This window comes from Gymnoscopelus microlampas (assembly GCF_963454915.1).
Source record: "Gymnoscopelus microlampas genome assembly, chromosome: 5".
Lineage (NCBI taxonomy): Eukaryota > Metazoa > Chordata > Actinopteri > Myctophiformes > Myctophidae > Gymnoscopelus > Gymnoscopelus microlampas.
The window spans coordinates 53,173,264-53,188,444 of NC_139942.1; the positions used below are offsets into that span (position 1 = coordinate 53,173,264).

A 15,181-nucleotide genomic window follows, 5' to 3' on the forward strand; every position below is an offset into this window, starting at 1 on the left:
AAGAACTACACCCTCATAGTCCCATATATATCTTTGAACACATCCAAGCAAACCGACTTGTTTTGGGCTTGAAGATCTGCTACTTTTGTTTGCCCGTTTGACGGTTGGCTCTGTACTTGGTCTGCTCTTTTTCTTTCTACGCCAAGTCTCCGAAAATAGCACATCTACAAGCACATCTTGTAGATCTGCTATTCTCGGAGACTTGGAGACTATTTTCTTGGAGACTGAGCTTGTAGATCTGCTATTTTCAGAGACTTGGAGACTATTTTCTGAGACTTTTTCTGCCTATATTTGATAGTACACAGTAGTCTGACAGGAAATGCAGCACGCAGCAAAGCAGCCTAGGTGTCCGGACCGCTACGCCAGCCGTCCGGGCCGGATCTGCTACTGTTGTGTGACGCTGTAGTATGGATCAAGTAGGGCGTCGTTATTTAAAGCGACAGTTCACTCCCAAAATGTCTAGTCGATTAGTCACCCCATGGAGACTTGAATTCATGGATATTTTTTAGTTTTCCCCGCATTCCTAAGCCAATAATGTGATGACCGGCAGCGGTTCCGGTACAAAGAGTCTCCTTTGTGTCTCCAACCGGAACCGCTGCCTACCGGTCCACTGGTCATCAAATTATTGGCTTAGGAATGCGACAAAAACTAAACAATATCCATGAATTCAAGTCTCCTTGGGGTGAATAATCAATAGAAACAAATATTTTTGGGGGGTGAACTATCCCTTTAATGTACAAAAAAACACAAACAGTTAGAATATGTTGATAGGACAGCAATGATATCACAGCTCTAGCCAGTCCACCCATACCGTACAGTGACTGCTCCTCAGCCACATGTCAGGGGGGTCAGGGATCAGCCAGCCCCACACAGGGCAGACCTGCTGGGATACACATTATGTGCTGGTCATTTACCTTTTGGCTTTAAGATCTATCTGACCCATCTGCCTCACAATGACCTTCCTGTACATTGTAAACCAGTGACTGACCATGCCAGGCAGGGCCTTCACTGTCTGTCAGCCCAGACCAGGGACCAGCTAGGAGAGTCTGTGCTCCACATCAGAATAGATGATGGATTCATCAAAAACACCCGTCTGAACACAGCCGTTCTGGTGACTCGTACATACTGCCCTCCTAATATGTGAGGGGGCCATGTTTTTGATTACTTTTTTTCAGTAATTGTATTTCATTTTTGTATTGAATTAAATTTGTTTCATTTCCCCCCAAAATTATAAACAATAAATTTAAAAAAAAGTAATGAAAAATCACAGCCCCCTCATGCATTAGTGGGACAATATCAGTCACCAGAACCAAGGACGGGTGTTTTCGATGAATCTATATCATCATCAAAATGACGTTTGAAGTTACAATGGGTTTCTATAGGTAGGGGGCGTGTCTGATAAAATTAATATCAAATATTTAAATACTGAATCATGCAACTTAAAAACTGTCTGGGGTGAAACACAAAATCCAGAGTAGACGATAAAATGACCCCAAACATGTTTGAAAGTGTAATATCCCTTTCATCTTGTAACACAATTTTATACAGTATGTAGTGGGGGGGTCCCTGCTTCATCTCTCTCAGCTAAGCCTGAAAAAGGTCTCGTTGAAGACCCCTGCTCTATAGGCTACTCTGTCTTCTGGTCCCAGAACCAGTGCCTTCTTTCCCCTCCCTCACCTTTCTTCACGTCTCTCCTGACCATCTTTGTTTCCCTGGACCTTTTCTCCCCGTTTTGCAAACCGTCTCTCTCTCTCTCTCTGCCCCCCCTTTCTCTCTCGTCTATTTGCTTTAGAAATACCTAACACAGCTTCCACAATCAACTATGTTTACATTAGGGCTTCTCTCTCTCTCTCTCTCTCTCTCCCTCTCTCCCACTCTGTGTCACTCTTTTCTTTTTCATTACTCTCTCACCCGTCTCTCTCTCTCTCTTTCTCTCTCTCTCTCTCTCTCTCTCTCTCTCTCTCTCGGCTGTTGAATTCAACGTTTAGTAACATGTATAATACAGTGGGATCGAACCACTGCATTTAGTTTAGTTTCAACAGGGTTTGCCATATTAAATCAGCCGCTCAGTGGCGTGCACAGACATTTTGAGGGGCAGGTGCTCAAGTAAATTATAGGCGTTGTGGGCTTGTAGATCGGCTATTTTTGGCAAAGAAGTATAGGTGTTGAGGGAAAAAAGAGCAGACCAAAGATCTGCTATTTTTGGTGGGATACGTTGGTGGGATTATGAATCCCAGCAACGTAATAGGATAGACCCGCCTTACCTGTGTCTGATTGGCTCCCTGGCAGACATATAGTCTTACTGAGGTCAGGGTTAGGGTTGAGGTTAGGTTTAGGCATAGTTGCAAAAAAAAACAAGAACTGTCAATCACAGCGTCTACTGGCCAATCACAGCAGGTTTTGCCAAGAACTGCGGTGGGATCCATAATAGCGCGTCAGCGGGGAATGTTGGGCGGGAGGAGTAGGCTCTACATCCTCCTGGTGGGGGCTCCTCACCGGCAGGTGAGTCAGTAGGATACAACAGCAGTGACAACATGTGTTGGGAGGAATCAAATGGCATAACGACGACTAAATTGGGGAGAAAAAGGGCAACACGTTTTTGCTATAACCATTATTTTATACTATGGGCTATTCAAAAATAGCAGATATACAAGCTCGTAGCACGGCACCGAGTGCCGCGCTACGAGCTTGTAGATCTGCTATTTTTTTTTTTTTTTTAAATCGTGAAAATGTGTGCAAATCTTTGAATATATGTTTTTTTAAGCAAACATTTTGAACTCAAAGCAGGTGTAGCAGCCTATCCTCTCCCCACCACACTGATGTCTGCTACTTCAGTGGTTCTCAAACTTTCTCATGTCAAGGACCCCCAAATTGACACGTATTAGCCCACGGACCCCCATTTGAAAAGATATGCCGAGGCATTTTCAAGCATTTTAATTTCAAGGACCCCCAGTTTGACATGCTTTAGGCTACGTATCTCTTGTACCCCAATTTGCATCATAAAATCAATGTTAATTTAACTCTGAGAGTGTACAAATGGAATCAAATGGACCCGTTAGGGTCCATTTGATTCCATTTGTGCACTCTCTGAGTTACAGACCCATAAGGGTCCATTTGGTTCCTAACTATCTATCATTTAGCTGGGGACCCCCTGGAACTCCCTCACGGTCCCCACACTTTGAGAACAACTGTGGTACTTTATCTGAGACTCTGGGACATTGTGAATCATGTCTCGTCTCCCCATCAACTAGACTCGTACAGCATCCCCAGATGATTAGCTTAATGTGCAACATTGTTTTCTCACTCAACAGTAAAACTTCACATTTACAAATTAATGACTGTTGAGCTTCAGTCGTGCGAGGAGAGAACAAGACATACTAACAGAATAGATAAGATCCGCCATAATAACCAAAATACAACACATCCATATTGCCAATGAGGAGCGCTACAGTTCAGAGAGTACAGGGCATAGCAGTGGCGGGCCATTTTCTGGTTCCACTCCAAAATAGTCAATGCATTTTCCCCATTGACATTTCCAAAAATATTTATATCAATTCATTTAAGCCTAGAATCAAAGCCATCCAGGGTACTGGTGAATCATGACCATTAAACATGTTATGATATACTATATTTAATAAATACCCTTTGTTTTGCCGTTTTCAAAAAGGTTTTTTCACTTAATCAAACGTTTTATGGTTCACCAGGACCCTGGATGGCTTGATTCTAGGCTTAAAATAATTGATATAAATATTTTTGGAAATGTCAATGGGGAAAATGCATTGACTGTTTAGGAGTGGAACCAGAAAATGGTTCCACTGCTATGCCATATGATGGCAAAAGCATACTGCGATCATATCTGAGATGCGGCACTTCTAAACCACAGCTCGTTTAAATCACGCCCTTGGCAGCAGAGTGTTAGTGTTCAGTACAGCCATCAACAAAGAAGTGTTATCTACACCCATCATCACAGCTACAGTAAAACTAACCTCGCGTCCTAGCCAGTGTTGCCATGTCTGCTTATTATAAGCAAGCTTGGGCTTCTTTTTTCTGTAAAGTTGCTTGTAAATATTGCTGGTTTTTAAATTATTTAAACCAGTGGTTCTCAAATGTTTTCAGATTAGAGTTTGTTAGAATGTCTCAAAAATATTCCAAATGTTCCACCTTTTATTTCAAGAATAGCAGATCTACAAGCTCACAACGCGTCGCTGTGAGCTTGTAGATTTTCAAATAGCCGATGTATACAGTATATATAGGTTTAACCCATCAAGACCTGGAACGCATCTGTGTCACCTTAGATGTCTTTGGCTATTCAAAACTAGCAGATATACAAGCTCATAGCGCGGCACCGAGTGCCGCGCTATGAACTTGTAGATCTGCTATTTTTGAAAAATCTTGAAAAGATTTTTTTTAGTTAGGATTTAGATTTTTTTTAAGAATCACCTCAGGTCTTAATGGGTTAAAGTGTGGCCTATAGTCACTTCTCTTCTGTGGTTGTTTTCCTAGACCTGGTTGCTTATTTCTCTCACAAAATCTGTCAACCAGACGATGGGAGATCTTTGTCTATACCTATATGACTGGTGATGCCATAAATTCAATGGTAACAGTTGGTAAGATATAAAAAAAAGAAACCACTGCAAGGACTTCAGGGCAGTTCTTCATATCAATGGTGAATGATATGAATTATGGTTTGTCTGCAGCCATTATTTCTGCTGGTCCTTCCCGCCACTATACATTTAATTTAGATGTCACCGGACGTAGCGTTATAGGCGGAGATTCTCCCATAAGGCACCGCGTAGAGTAGAGTATAACAGGTGTACGCTAAACCACCCTGCTGGTGGAAACTAGTATTGCAATGTCTGTATCAATTGTCGCGATGACCACGGAAATAGGTTGCATTTGCTATATTTCACCGAACGCACACACGCACACACACACACACACACACACACACACACACACACACACACACACACACACACACACACACACACACACACACACACACACACACACACACACACACACACACACACACACACACACACACACACACACACACACACACACACACACACACACACTAGTGGGCATGGTATTTTGGTCCAATCTTCCATTTTTAATGAGCCTACAACAGGCTACATCCCCAGTAAGTCCACATGTACAAATACACAACACAACACAACACAACACAACACGTTTACATGAGTATCTCTAGCTCTTCTGTGCCTGTCGTCTCTCTCTCTCTATATCTCTCTCTCTCTCTCTCTCTCTCTCTCTCTCTCTCTCTCTCTCTCTCTCTCTCTCTGACACACAGACGAAAAACAAAGATACATGACATATACACATCTCTTCTGTTTTATTCTCAGATCTATTTATCCTCTCTCTCCCCCCTCTCTCTCTCTCTCTCTGTCTGTCTGTCTCTCCCTCTCTCCACATTCTCTCTATCTCTCACTCCAGCAGAGCAATATGATCTCTTCTATCAGACAGACAGACAGAGAGCTGTGAATCAAGACAGAGAAATATAGTACAAACCTATCGGCCCAACCCCCCACAAACTAACTCTCTCTCTCCTCTCTCTCTCTCTCTCTCTCTGCTACAACATCCCTACCCCCAATCTGCCTTCTCTCCCTCTGTTCTCTCTCTCTCTCTCCCTCTCTCTCTCTCTCTCTCTCTCCCTCTCTGCTATCCCTACCCCCAATCCTCTAGCCTTCTCCCTCATTCTCTTTATAAGCTCTCTCTCTCTCCCTCTCTCTCTCTCTCTCTCTCTCTCTTTCCCAGAACCAGTGGTGGAAAGTAACTAAGTACATTTACGTAAGTACTGTACTTAAGTACACTTTTGAGGTATTTGTACTTTACTGGAGTATTTCCAATTTCCAATACTTTTACTTCTACTCCACTACATCTCAGACGCAAATATTGTACTTTTATTCCACTACAATTATTTGAAAACTTTAGTTACTAGTTACTTTTCAGATATAAATTATGATATTATGAAACATGCATTAACCACTTTAGCCATATTTTATACATCGGCTACTTGAAAATAGCAGATCTACAAGCTCACAACGCGTCGCATCGCGACGCGTTGTGAGCTTGTAGATCTGCTATTTTCAAACATTTTAGTACTTTTACTTTTGGTACTTTACGTACATTTTGATGCCAATACTTTTTGTACCTTTACTCAAGTACATTTTTAATTCTGGACTTTTACTTGTAACGGAGTATTTTTATATGACAGTATTGATACTTTTACTTAAGTAAAGAATTTGAGTACTTTTTCTACCACTGCGCAGAACCAATTCTCTCTCTCCCTCTCTCTCTCTCTCTCTTTCCCAGAACCAATTCTCTTTCTCTCTCTCTCTCCTCTCTCTCTCTCTCTCTCTCTCTCTCTCTCTCTCTCTCTCTCTCTCTCTCTCCTCTCTCTCTCTCTCTCTCTCTCTCTCTCTCTCTCTCTCTCTCTCTCTCTCTCTCTCTCTCTCTCTCTCTCTCTCTCTCTCTCTCTCTCTCTCTCTCTCTCTCTCTCTCTCTCTCTCTCTCTCTCTCTCTGTGTGTGTGTGTGTGAGTGCAGTGTTGTACATGTATTAATACCAGCAGCTCTTTACACAACGGCCAGAGAACAATTATGAGACGTCAGTCAATCTCTGCAGCCGGTACGCACGTCAAACCGCTAGGCTAAGTGAACCACTTGATTCCATCGTGGTCCTATAATGGTTTAAGTCCACAGGACTTTTTTTGTGTTATCCTTTTTTAGCCTTAATGTCTTACTGTACCTCCATGCTGTTTACATTTCTGACCAATAAAGTATTCAATGAAAATTTTAAAAAGAGACCGTCTGCAGTACACCAAATCCTTTTGCCAAAAAATAGCAGATCTACAAGCTTATGTAGATCCGGCTAATGTTTCCCCCCAGAATATGGAGGTTGTTGGGGTTTAAGACAAGTGGTTTAAGGAACCAACTGGTAATGATGTTGTTATGATTGAGACAGGGCCTAATATTTGATAGCAGCTCTGCTGGATGACCCACTACCTGCATTATGTAGTGGTGTGTCTTTGTACAGGATACTTGAGTGTTGTACTTAAGTACAGTACTTGAGTAAATGTACTTTGTTACCTTACACCACTGATGGGTTGGTATAGAGGGCTACGCTTTAAACAAAAACACAAAAAAGGTTCTACGCTGTAGAACACAACAGCGTTGATTTCGTCGACTAAAACTATGACGAAAGATGTTCGTCGAATACCTTTTTTCACTGCCGAAAACGAAATAAAAACTAAGCTATGATGACTAAAACTAAGACTAAATATATTGACAATTTCGTCAACAAATAAAAACTAGACTAAAATGTTAGTGAGGGACTAGTGGAAAGGCATTTTATGTTTGGTTGCGCTAGGGTGTGCATGCTGAAAATAGCAGATCTACAAGCTCACAACGCGTCGCGTTGTGAGCTTGTAGATCTGCTATTTTCAGCATGCAACCGAGTGTAAAATCAGCCATTACGACGCCATCAAGGCACCGCCACAATACATTTTAGTCGACTAAATCAACTGTAGATTTAGTCCACTATAATCTTATGATATGTTGTCGACTGAAACTAGACACAAACTAAAACTAAAAACTTTCAAATTTGCTGTCAAAATCAACACTGGAACACAGCACTGGTTAGGCACTACAATCAATCGTGTTATTTATAAAACGGGCACTGGCTGGCCTACTCAGGAAGGATGAAAAGTTGGTTATGCAATCGATGCATGTCTCATCTGTTTATGCAATATCCGTTGTACTTGTTGTCAGAGTATCTGTCCGCTGTAGCGGTTCCCAGGGTACCATATATCCAGTGTGGTACCGGACCAATCTAGTAAATATGGAGATTATAAGGGGACCCCTGATCATGTCAACAGAGACACAGAGATGTGGTGTGTCCACCACAGACCCACGGACAGACAGACAGACAGACAGATAGAGGCATACACATACGTGGTTTTCGATTCCCACTCAGCACTTGAAAATAGCAGATCTACAAGCTCACAATGTGTCGCATCGCGACGCATTGTGAGCTTGTAGATCTGCTATTTTCAAATGGCCAGAATGTATGGGCTGAAGTGGTTAATGTATGTTTTGTAATAATAATTAAAATCTACAAAGTAACTTGTAAGTAAAGCTGTCAAATAATTGTAGTGGAGTAAAAGTAAAATACTGAAAATTGGAAATAATCCAGTATATAGCCAGTGGATCTACAAGCTCAGTATATATTTCAAAATTGTAATCAAGTACAGTACTTGAGTAAATGTTACTTTCCATCACTGGTCATCGGTGACACACACACGCCAAGAAGTCAATCGGTCCGACGGTGCCCAAGCTGTGTGTGTGTGTGTGCGCGTGTGCGTACGTGCGTGCGTGCGTGTGTGTGTGTGTGTGTGTGTGTGCGCGCAAAGCAGTCGCTAAGTGCCCGTCATTAAGTCCATTAAACAACAAGGGTGCAAAACCAGCCTGTAAATGATTATGTGGTCAATCACCTGAAAGTCACTGAGTCAGCGAGAGAGAGAACAGGGAAGAATTAAAAGCAGTCTGTAAATGATTACACTGTTGACTGTGATGATACGTCCATGTCCATTCATGCTATACCTATACAGGCCTGGAAGTATAGAGGGACAACAACAGTGAGCGAGTCCACTCACTCAGCACAGATCAGATGAACAGGTTCAGTAGAGCTCTAGCTCCAACATGACGGTGCCGATGGTACATGACGTGACAGACATCAGAAAGAACTTTATACTTACTTAGTTGTAAGTCGGTGTTGCGCACCAAAAATAGCTAATCTAGATCGGCTATTTTCGATTTTCGAGACACTGACACCAGTACAGTGTTAATACAGTGTTGGTTTCGTCGATTAAAACTATGACGAAAAATGACGGTCGACTATACCTTTATCCACTGACGAAAACTAAATAAAAACTAAGCTACGATGACTAAAACTAAGACTAAATATATTGACAATTTCGTCAACAAATAAAAACTAGGGAGTGGAGAAGAGATCCAGGTAGAACTAAAAGACAAGTAATTTTCTGTTTAGTTGCGCTCTGAAAGTAGCAGATCTACAAGCTCACAACGCGTCGCAGCGCGACACGTTGTGAGCTTGTAGATCGGCTATTTTCAGCATGCAACTAAGTGTAAAATCAGCCATTATGACGCCATCAAGGCACCGCCAAAAATACATTTTAGTCGACTAAATCAACTGCAGATTTAGTCGACTAAAATCTTATGATATTTAATCTAACTAAAACTAGACAAAACCTTAAACATTTCAAATGACTAAAATATGACTAAAACTAAATGGAATTTTATTCAAAAGACTATGACTAAAACTGAGTCAAAATTTGCTGTCAAAATCAACACTGACTGACACGCAACCAAGTATAACTGAAGCTGGACCGATATGATGCTACTACTGCCCTATCAAACCCTTTTATTACTGCTGGTTGGTTGATTGACTATTGTTTTGGTAGACAGGGACATTTTTATTTGGGCTCCCAGAGCAAACAGTGAAAACACCATAATACAGCGAGAGGGCAATGTGTTTCTGTAGGTAAACAAACGCCACCACACTAGTACTCCAGTGGCTGATGACTGCTGATAATATAGAGGGAAATGGGTTTGTTATGTAAACACAGTGCAAAGTTACAAACTATGCCTTTAAGTTAACGCCAGAGCTAATTGACTGCTTGCAGGTATAACTCACATTAGATAAGTGCTGCCCTAACAAACTATCGGCTTGAGACTCACAATAGGTCACAGACTCGTTTCCGGAGGGTGTGCACCAGTGTTGCCAGATCTTGCGAGAGAAATAAGCAACCGGGTCTACGAAAACAAGCCCAAAAGAAGCGCCAAGGGCTAGGGTATATGAGGCATTTACCTATATGCATTGGCTATTTGAAAATAGCAGATCTACAAGCTCGTTGTGAGCTTGTAGATGCTGCTATTTTCAACAACAAATTATTGTTGAAACATTTTAACAACATAAATCTTGTACAGGGGTCCCTGGCACAAAATGTTTTCAGATGGGGATAACGCGGTCAATTACATATCAATTTGGGGGTCCTTGACGTGAAAATGTTTGAGAACCACTGGTTTATTAACAACATTAGGAAACAAGCTCAAATAAGCAAAGAAACAAGCCCAAAAAAAAACCTGCAACCACCAATATTTACAAGCAACGTTACAGAAAAACAAGCCCAAAGTCGCTTATAAATAATAAGCAGACATGGCAACACTGGCATGCACATATCACAGTCTGTGATGTTGTTGTTGCATGTTATAATGTTATAATGAGCCTTTGGTCCCAGGCTGTAAGGAAGGCTACAGCTACACAGTAATAGGTTCCTGGACAGCAAACCAGCTGATATGATAACCAACCACATGAGTCATGTTGTATAGTACAGTAGCATGGTTTGTTGTGCAACTCTATAATGATGTCATTTGTTATTATACTCTATAGCTCAGTAGTTCTCAAACTTTTACATGTCAAGGACCCCCAAAATGATGGGTTCTTTTTGGCTGCGGGCCCCCTGTCTCAAAAAATATTTTTGTGCCAGGATTTTTCAAAAATAGCAGATCTGCAAGCTCATAGCGCGGCACTCTGAGCTTGTAGATCTGCTATTTTTGAAAATAGCAGATCTATCCCAAAGACCCCTGGGGGTCCCCGGACCCCACTTTGAGAACCAATGCTCTATAGCTGCCTTGTTTCCTGCTCTATACCCTCCCCTCCACTAGCTGTGCGTGCGTGTGCGCGCATATACAGTGTGTGTGTGTGTGTGTGTGTGTGTGTGTGTGTGTGTGTGTGTGTGTGTGTGTGTGTGTGTGTGTGTGTGTGTGTGTGTGTGTGTGTGTGTGTGTGTGTGTGTGTGTGTGTGTGTGTGTGTGTGTGTGTGTGTGAGTGTGTGTGTGTGTGTGTGTGTGTGTGTGTGTGTGTGTGTGTGTGTGTGTGTGTGCGTGCACGCGTGCACCAATATCATTTTTAGATTATCGCATTGCAGAAGTATGGCTGTAATGTAACCCGAGCCTGAAGCCAACAGGAAAAGAACTATTCCAGGACTTCTTTCTATTTTAAGATAACTCATAATCTTACACTATTGTAGCCTATACTATACAGTGTGAAACACATGGCAGTAGGTGTGTTTCACACATATTTATAACTTAGAATGGTGGCACATTCTGCTTTCATTTGGTTTTCAATTCCAAGTCAAGTCAAGTTTATTTGTATTGGACATTTAAGCCAAAGTGCTTTCCAAAACAAGGGCAGAAAATAGACCATAGTCTAATTCACAAAGCTAAATAAAAGGCATATAATGTAGTCAAAAGCTAGAAACAAAGCAGTAGCAAACAACAACAAAAACAAATCTAAACAAAGCAGTAGCAAACAACAACAGAGAATGACAATGAACATTAAGTACACTAAAGATGTAAATCCCTGGTTTCTTTCAAAAAAAATCACCTCCTCTCAGGAGGAGAGCAGCACAAGGGGAGGTATATGTAAATTCCCATAGAAAAGAGAAGGAGGTGTCATTCACTCACGTTTTCCCCTTTTCCTCCTTTGTATTGATTGATTGATTGAATACTTTAATAGACAGAAATGTAAACAGCACGTGGTTACAGTCAAGACATTTAGGCTAAAAAGGATGACACCAAAAAAAGTCCTGGGGACTTGTTTCCATTGTGGTATGTATTCAATCCATCAACACATACATTTAATGTTTTGTATTTCTTGATGTTTTATTATGTCATTACACAATAATACATTATTACTATGTTATTACTATGTTGATTAATTGAATAGGCCTACATATAGGACCACAATGGAAACAAGTCCCCATGACTTTTTTGTGTGTTATCCTTTTTAGCCTTAATGTCTGACTGTAGCGTACCACGTGCTGTTTACATTGCTGACTAATAAAGTATTCAATCAATCAACAAAAATAAGAAGAGTTATTATAACTTCTACAGGCTGCAGCATCAGCTCAATTATCAATTACACAATTAATTGCCATTCAAACTGTGCAGAGCGGCTGAAGTTTGACTATAAGGGTCTCATTAAATTACAGACAATGTATAGGCGCTCATAATGGTATCTAGATCATCATAATGACTTTATACAGATATAGATTGATTAAAAAATGATTGATAGGAACCAAATTGACCTTTTACGGGTCTGTAACTCCAAGAGTGTAGCAGATATATAGCCTTGGACCAAGACTATCATAGTATTTAATTTTCATTTGACTATCATTGTATTTTTATAGTCTGACTTGTGTCCAACTCGATAAAATACATCTATGGTATAGTCTTGATCCAAGGCTTACGATTGCTTAACACGATTTGATCAAAATGTACCTTTTAGGGGTCTGAATAAAGCAAAGAAAGGAAAAGAGAAGGAGAGAAAAAGAATGGTGGAATCACTGTAGTATAGTCTGTGTCTCACCTTGTTCCCGAAGGACAGCTCCGGGTAGGAGGAGGAGAACTGGCCCAGCCTGGGGAGCTCTGGAGCGGCCAGAGGCTGAGGAGGCACTGGGTAAACTCTCACATCCATGGTGGTTCACCCCAACATCCACTTCTCTGGTGGGAATCCTTGTCCTCTCTCGCCTTGTCCCGTCTCCCTCTCTCTGTCGGTTTCTCTCTCTCCTTGTCCTCTCTCTCTCCTTCGATCCTTCGGCTTCGTAAACTTCTAAAATCTCTCACACGACTCCCCTGGAGTTAGAAATAAAGATCTCTCTCTAAAAAAAAACACCGTTTTTGAGATGTTTCTTTAAGTGAAATAACAATAAAACGACGAAGAGTGCGCAAGTGGCGCTCTTCTTATTTTGTATTATATCCCACAGATATATATATATAAGGTGTGCGTTTCAGTTCGGCGCTTAAAAATGTCCTTATAGGAATAAACAAGCGTGCAAAAAAAGTCCTCTTTATCAGCAATAAAGCTGTTTAAAAAAACAGCTCAGATCCTAACCACCAAGTTTAGTGGATGAATAAATAATCCTCAGTCTGTCGCTTCTTTACACACAGGAGGATCAAACTTCTCTTCTGTTCTGTTCTGTTCCACCACGGTTCTAACAGCGAGGAGGAGAAGAAGTGACTTTTGTTTTTACGCAAATTACGCCGTTCGAGGGTCCCCTGCTGACAGCATAAATAAGTCCTTTTCCTCGTTAAGTTTGTGGTGGTGTCCTCCCCGTCGGTTAAAGACAAACACTGAGGTGTCTCCTCCGTCGGTTAAAGACAAACACTGAGGTGTCCCGGCGGTTAGAGGCGGTTCGTATCGTCCCTGTTGTAGTAGGTCTCTGAGTGAGAGTGTCTGTCTGACTGTTTGCTGTTCTGTTCTGTTCTCTAGTCCTAGTCTAGCTGCTGCTGCTTCCCGCACCATTCATACAAAGGACTCTGAAGGCTCCATCTAGAGGGAGCGCCGGTGTAAGTGCACTTTATGGTTCACATGACGCTCGTCTGCCACAAGCGTCATGGCGCTACTTGTTCCTGGTTTATGACAGTTCTACATTTACAACCCGTCCATCTACATGAACGTTCAAATTGCAAATATAAAGCGCTGATCCCACGGCCATAAATGTAACAAGTTAAAACGCCTGGGTTTAAGTACCTTTATCTTCTATATTGTTCAATAAAAAGAAATGTAATCTGATTGGTGGCCATTTTCTCTATATGCTTTCAATTGCGCGACCCTGTTGGTTGGGAGGTGTATTGCACTCTGATACTCTGTAACTCTATGAAAAAATGGCTGCCAATCGGATTAAAATGCTTTTTATTGAACAATACGGAAGATACGGGTACTTAGAACCGGGCGTTTTAACTTGTTACATCTATGGCCGTGGGATAAACACTTTATATTTGAAATTTGAACGTTTATGTAGATGTATGTACGGGTTGTAAATGTAAAAATAAAATAAAAATCATGTCATGATATGACAGTCATGTCATGATATGACAGTCACGTTTCAGGGCTAGTCTGTAGCGTTAGAAGGAGTTCTCCATTACGCTATGATCCTTTCTCCTCACGCCCGCGGTAGGGGAAACCCTTTGTTTTGGTAGTACAGCCTCTCGTCTTTAGTAAAAAATAAAGAACTCATCAAAACAAAGACGGTTTTAAGAGGTTGAAAGCCTACTTTTCTTAGTGGGGACACCCGGAGCCCCCCACCTTACGTATAAAATACACTATTTGGCCAGAAAAGAAAAAAAAAATCACCGGAAGGAAAAACAAAGTTTGGTTGCTCCACTGCGCCCTCTACAGATCCGGTCAATGGAATTATTCTATTGACCAGATTTTTCTTTCCGGTGAAATATTTTATTTTCTGGCCAAAAAGTGTATTTTAGACGTGAGGTGGGGGGCTCAGAGTGTTCCCACTAGGGAAAGTAGGCTTTCAACTCTATAATACCGTCTTTGTTTTGGTGAGTAGCGAAAGTGTATTTTTTATTTTCACTAAAGACGAGAGGCTATGCAACCTGGGGTGTGAGGGCAACGGCTCGAAAGTCCCATAGCGTTAAGGAGAACTCCTTCTAACGCTATGGACCAGAGCTAAGTGCACTTAATGCCTGATTTTAGTTTTGTTTTTGTGTTGTTGTTTTGGGGGGTCCGGACATTATTTTAGTTTTGTTTTTGTGTTGTTGTTGTTTGGGGGGGTCCGGACATAAGGATAATTCCTTTTAACAGGTCGTTCATGAAAGTCCTTGCGGTCTTGTTTCCAATGAGAACCTGTGAGCAATTAGGGGTTAAGAGTCTTGCTCAGGGACAAATTTCATTTCATCGACACATATGCTGATCTGGCCTGGAATCGAACCGGGGGCAACCAGGACCTCTGGCTCCCTAGGCAGGTTCACTAACCATTCAGCTATGGCTGCGTTTTGTTTTTGTATTGTTGTTGTTGTTGTTTTAGTGGGGTGGGGGTCCCCAGGAAAATGTCCTTAATGTACAACATTGTTTTCTCACTCAACAAACCAACATAGGCCTATAAGTGTATACAGGGTATCTGCACCAGTTCAAATATGATTATTTTGGGGGGTCACAACCTGGAAAGGTTGAGAACCACTGGGATAGGCTACCATGGTAATAAGCATAAGCATTGGTCGGGATCCAATTTTTATCCAATCAGGATAGAGAACTCAGACAGGATAAGTAACAAGTGAAAT

At 41.5% G+C, this 15,181-nt stretch overlaps 1 protein-coding gene across 1 annotated transcript in view; it reads right to left on the reverse strand.

The window, feature by feature from the left end:
* The window catches only part of tox (thymocyte selection-associated high mobility group box), a gene marked incomplete at its 3' end in the record, with an annotated part of 72,161 nt that extends 58,850 nt beyond the window's left edge, over positions 1-13,311 (reverse strand). The window contains exon 1 of the mRNA XM_084056990.1: positions 12,474-13,311. Coding sequence (XP_083913116.1) covers positions 12,474-12,581 — 108 coding nt within the window. The 5' untranslated portion in view covers positions 12,582-13,311. The remainder of the gene's footprint in view (positions 1-12,473) is intronic.
* Positions 13,312-15,181: the final 1,870 nt, after the last annotated feature.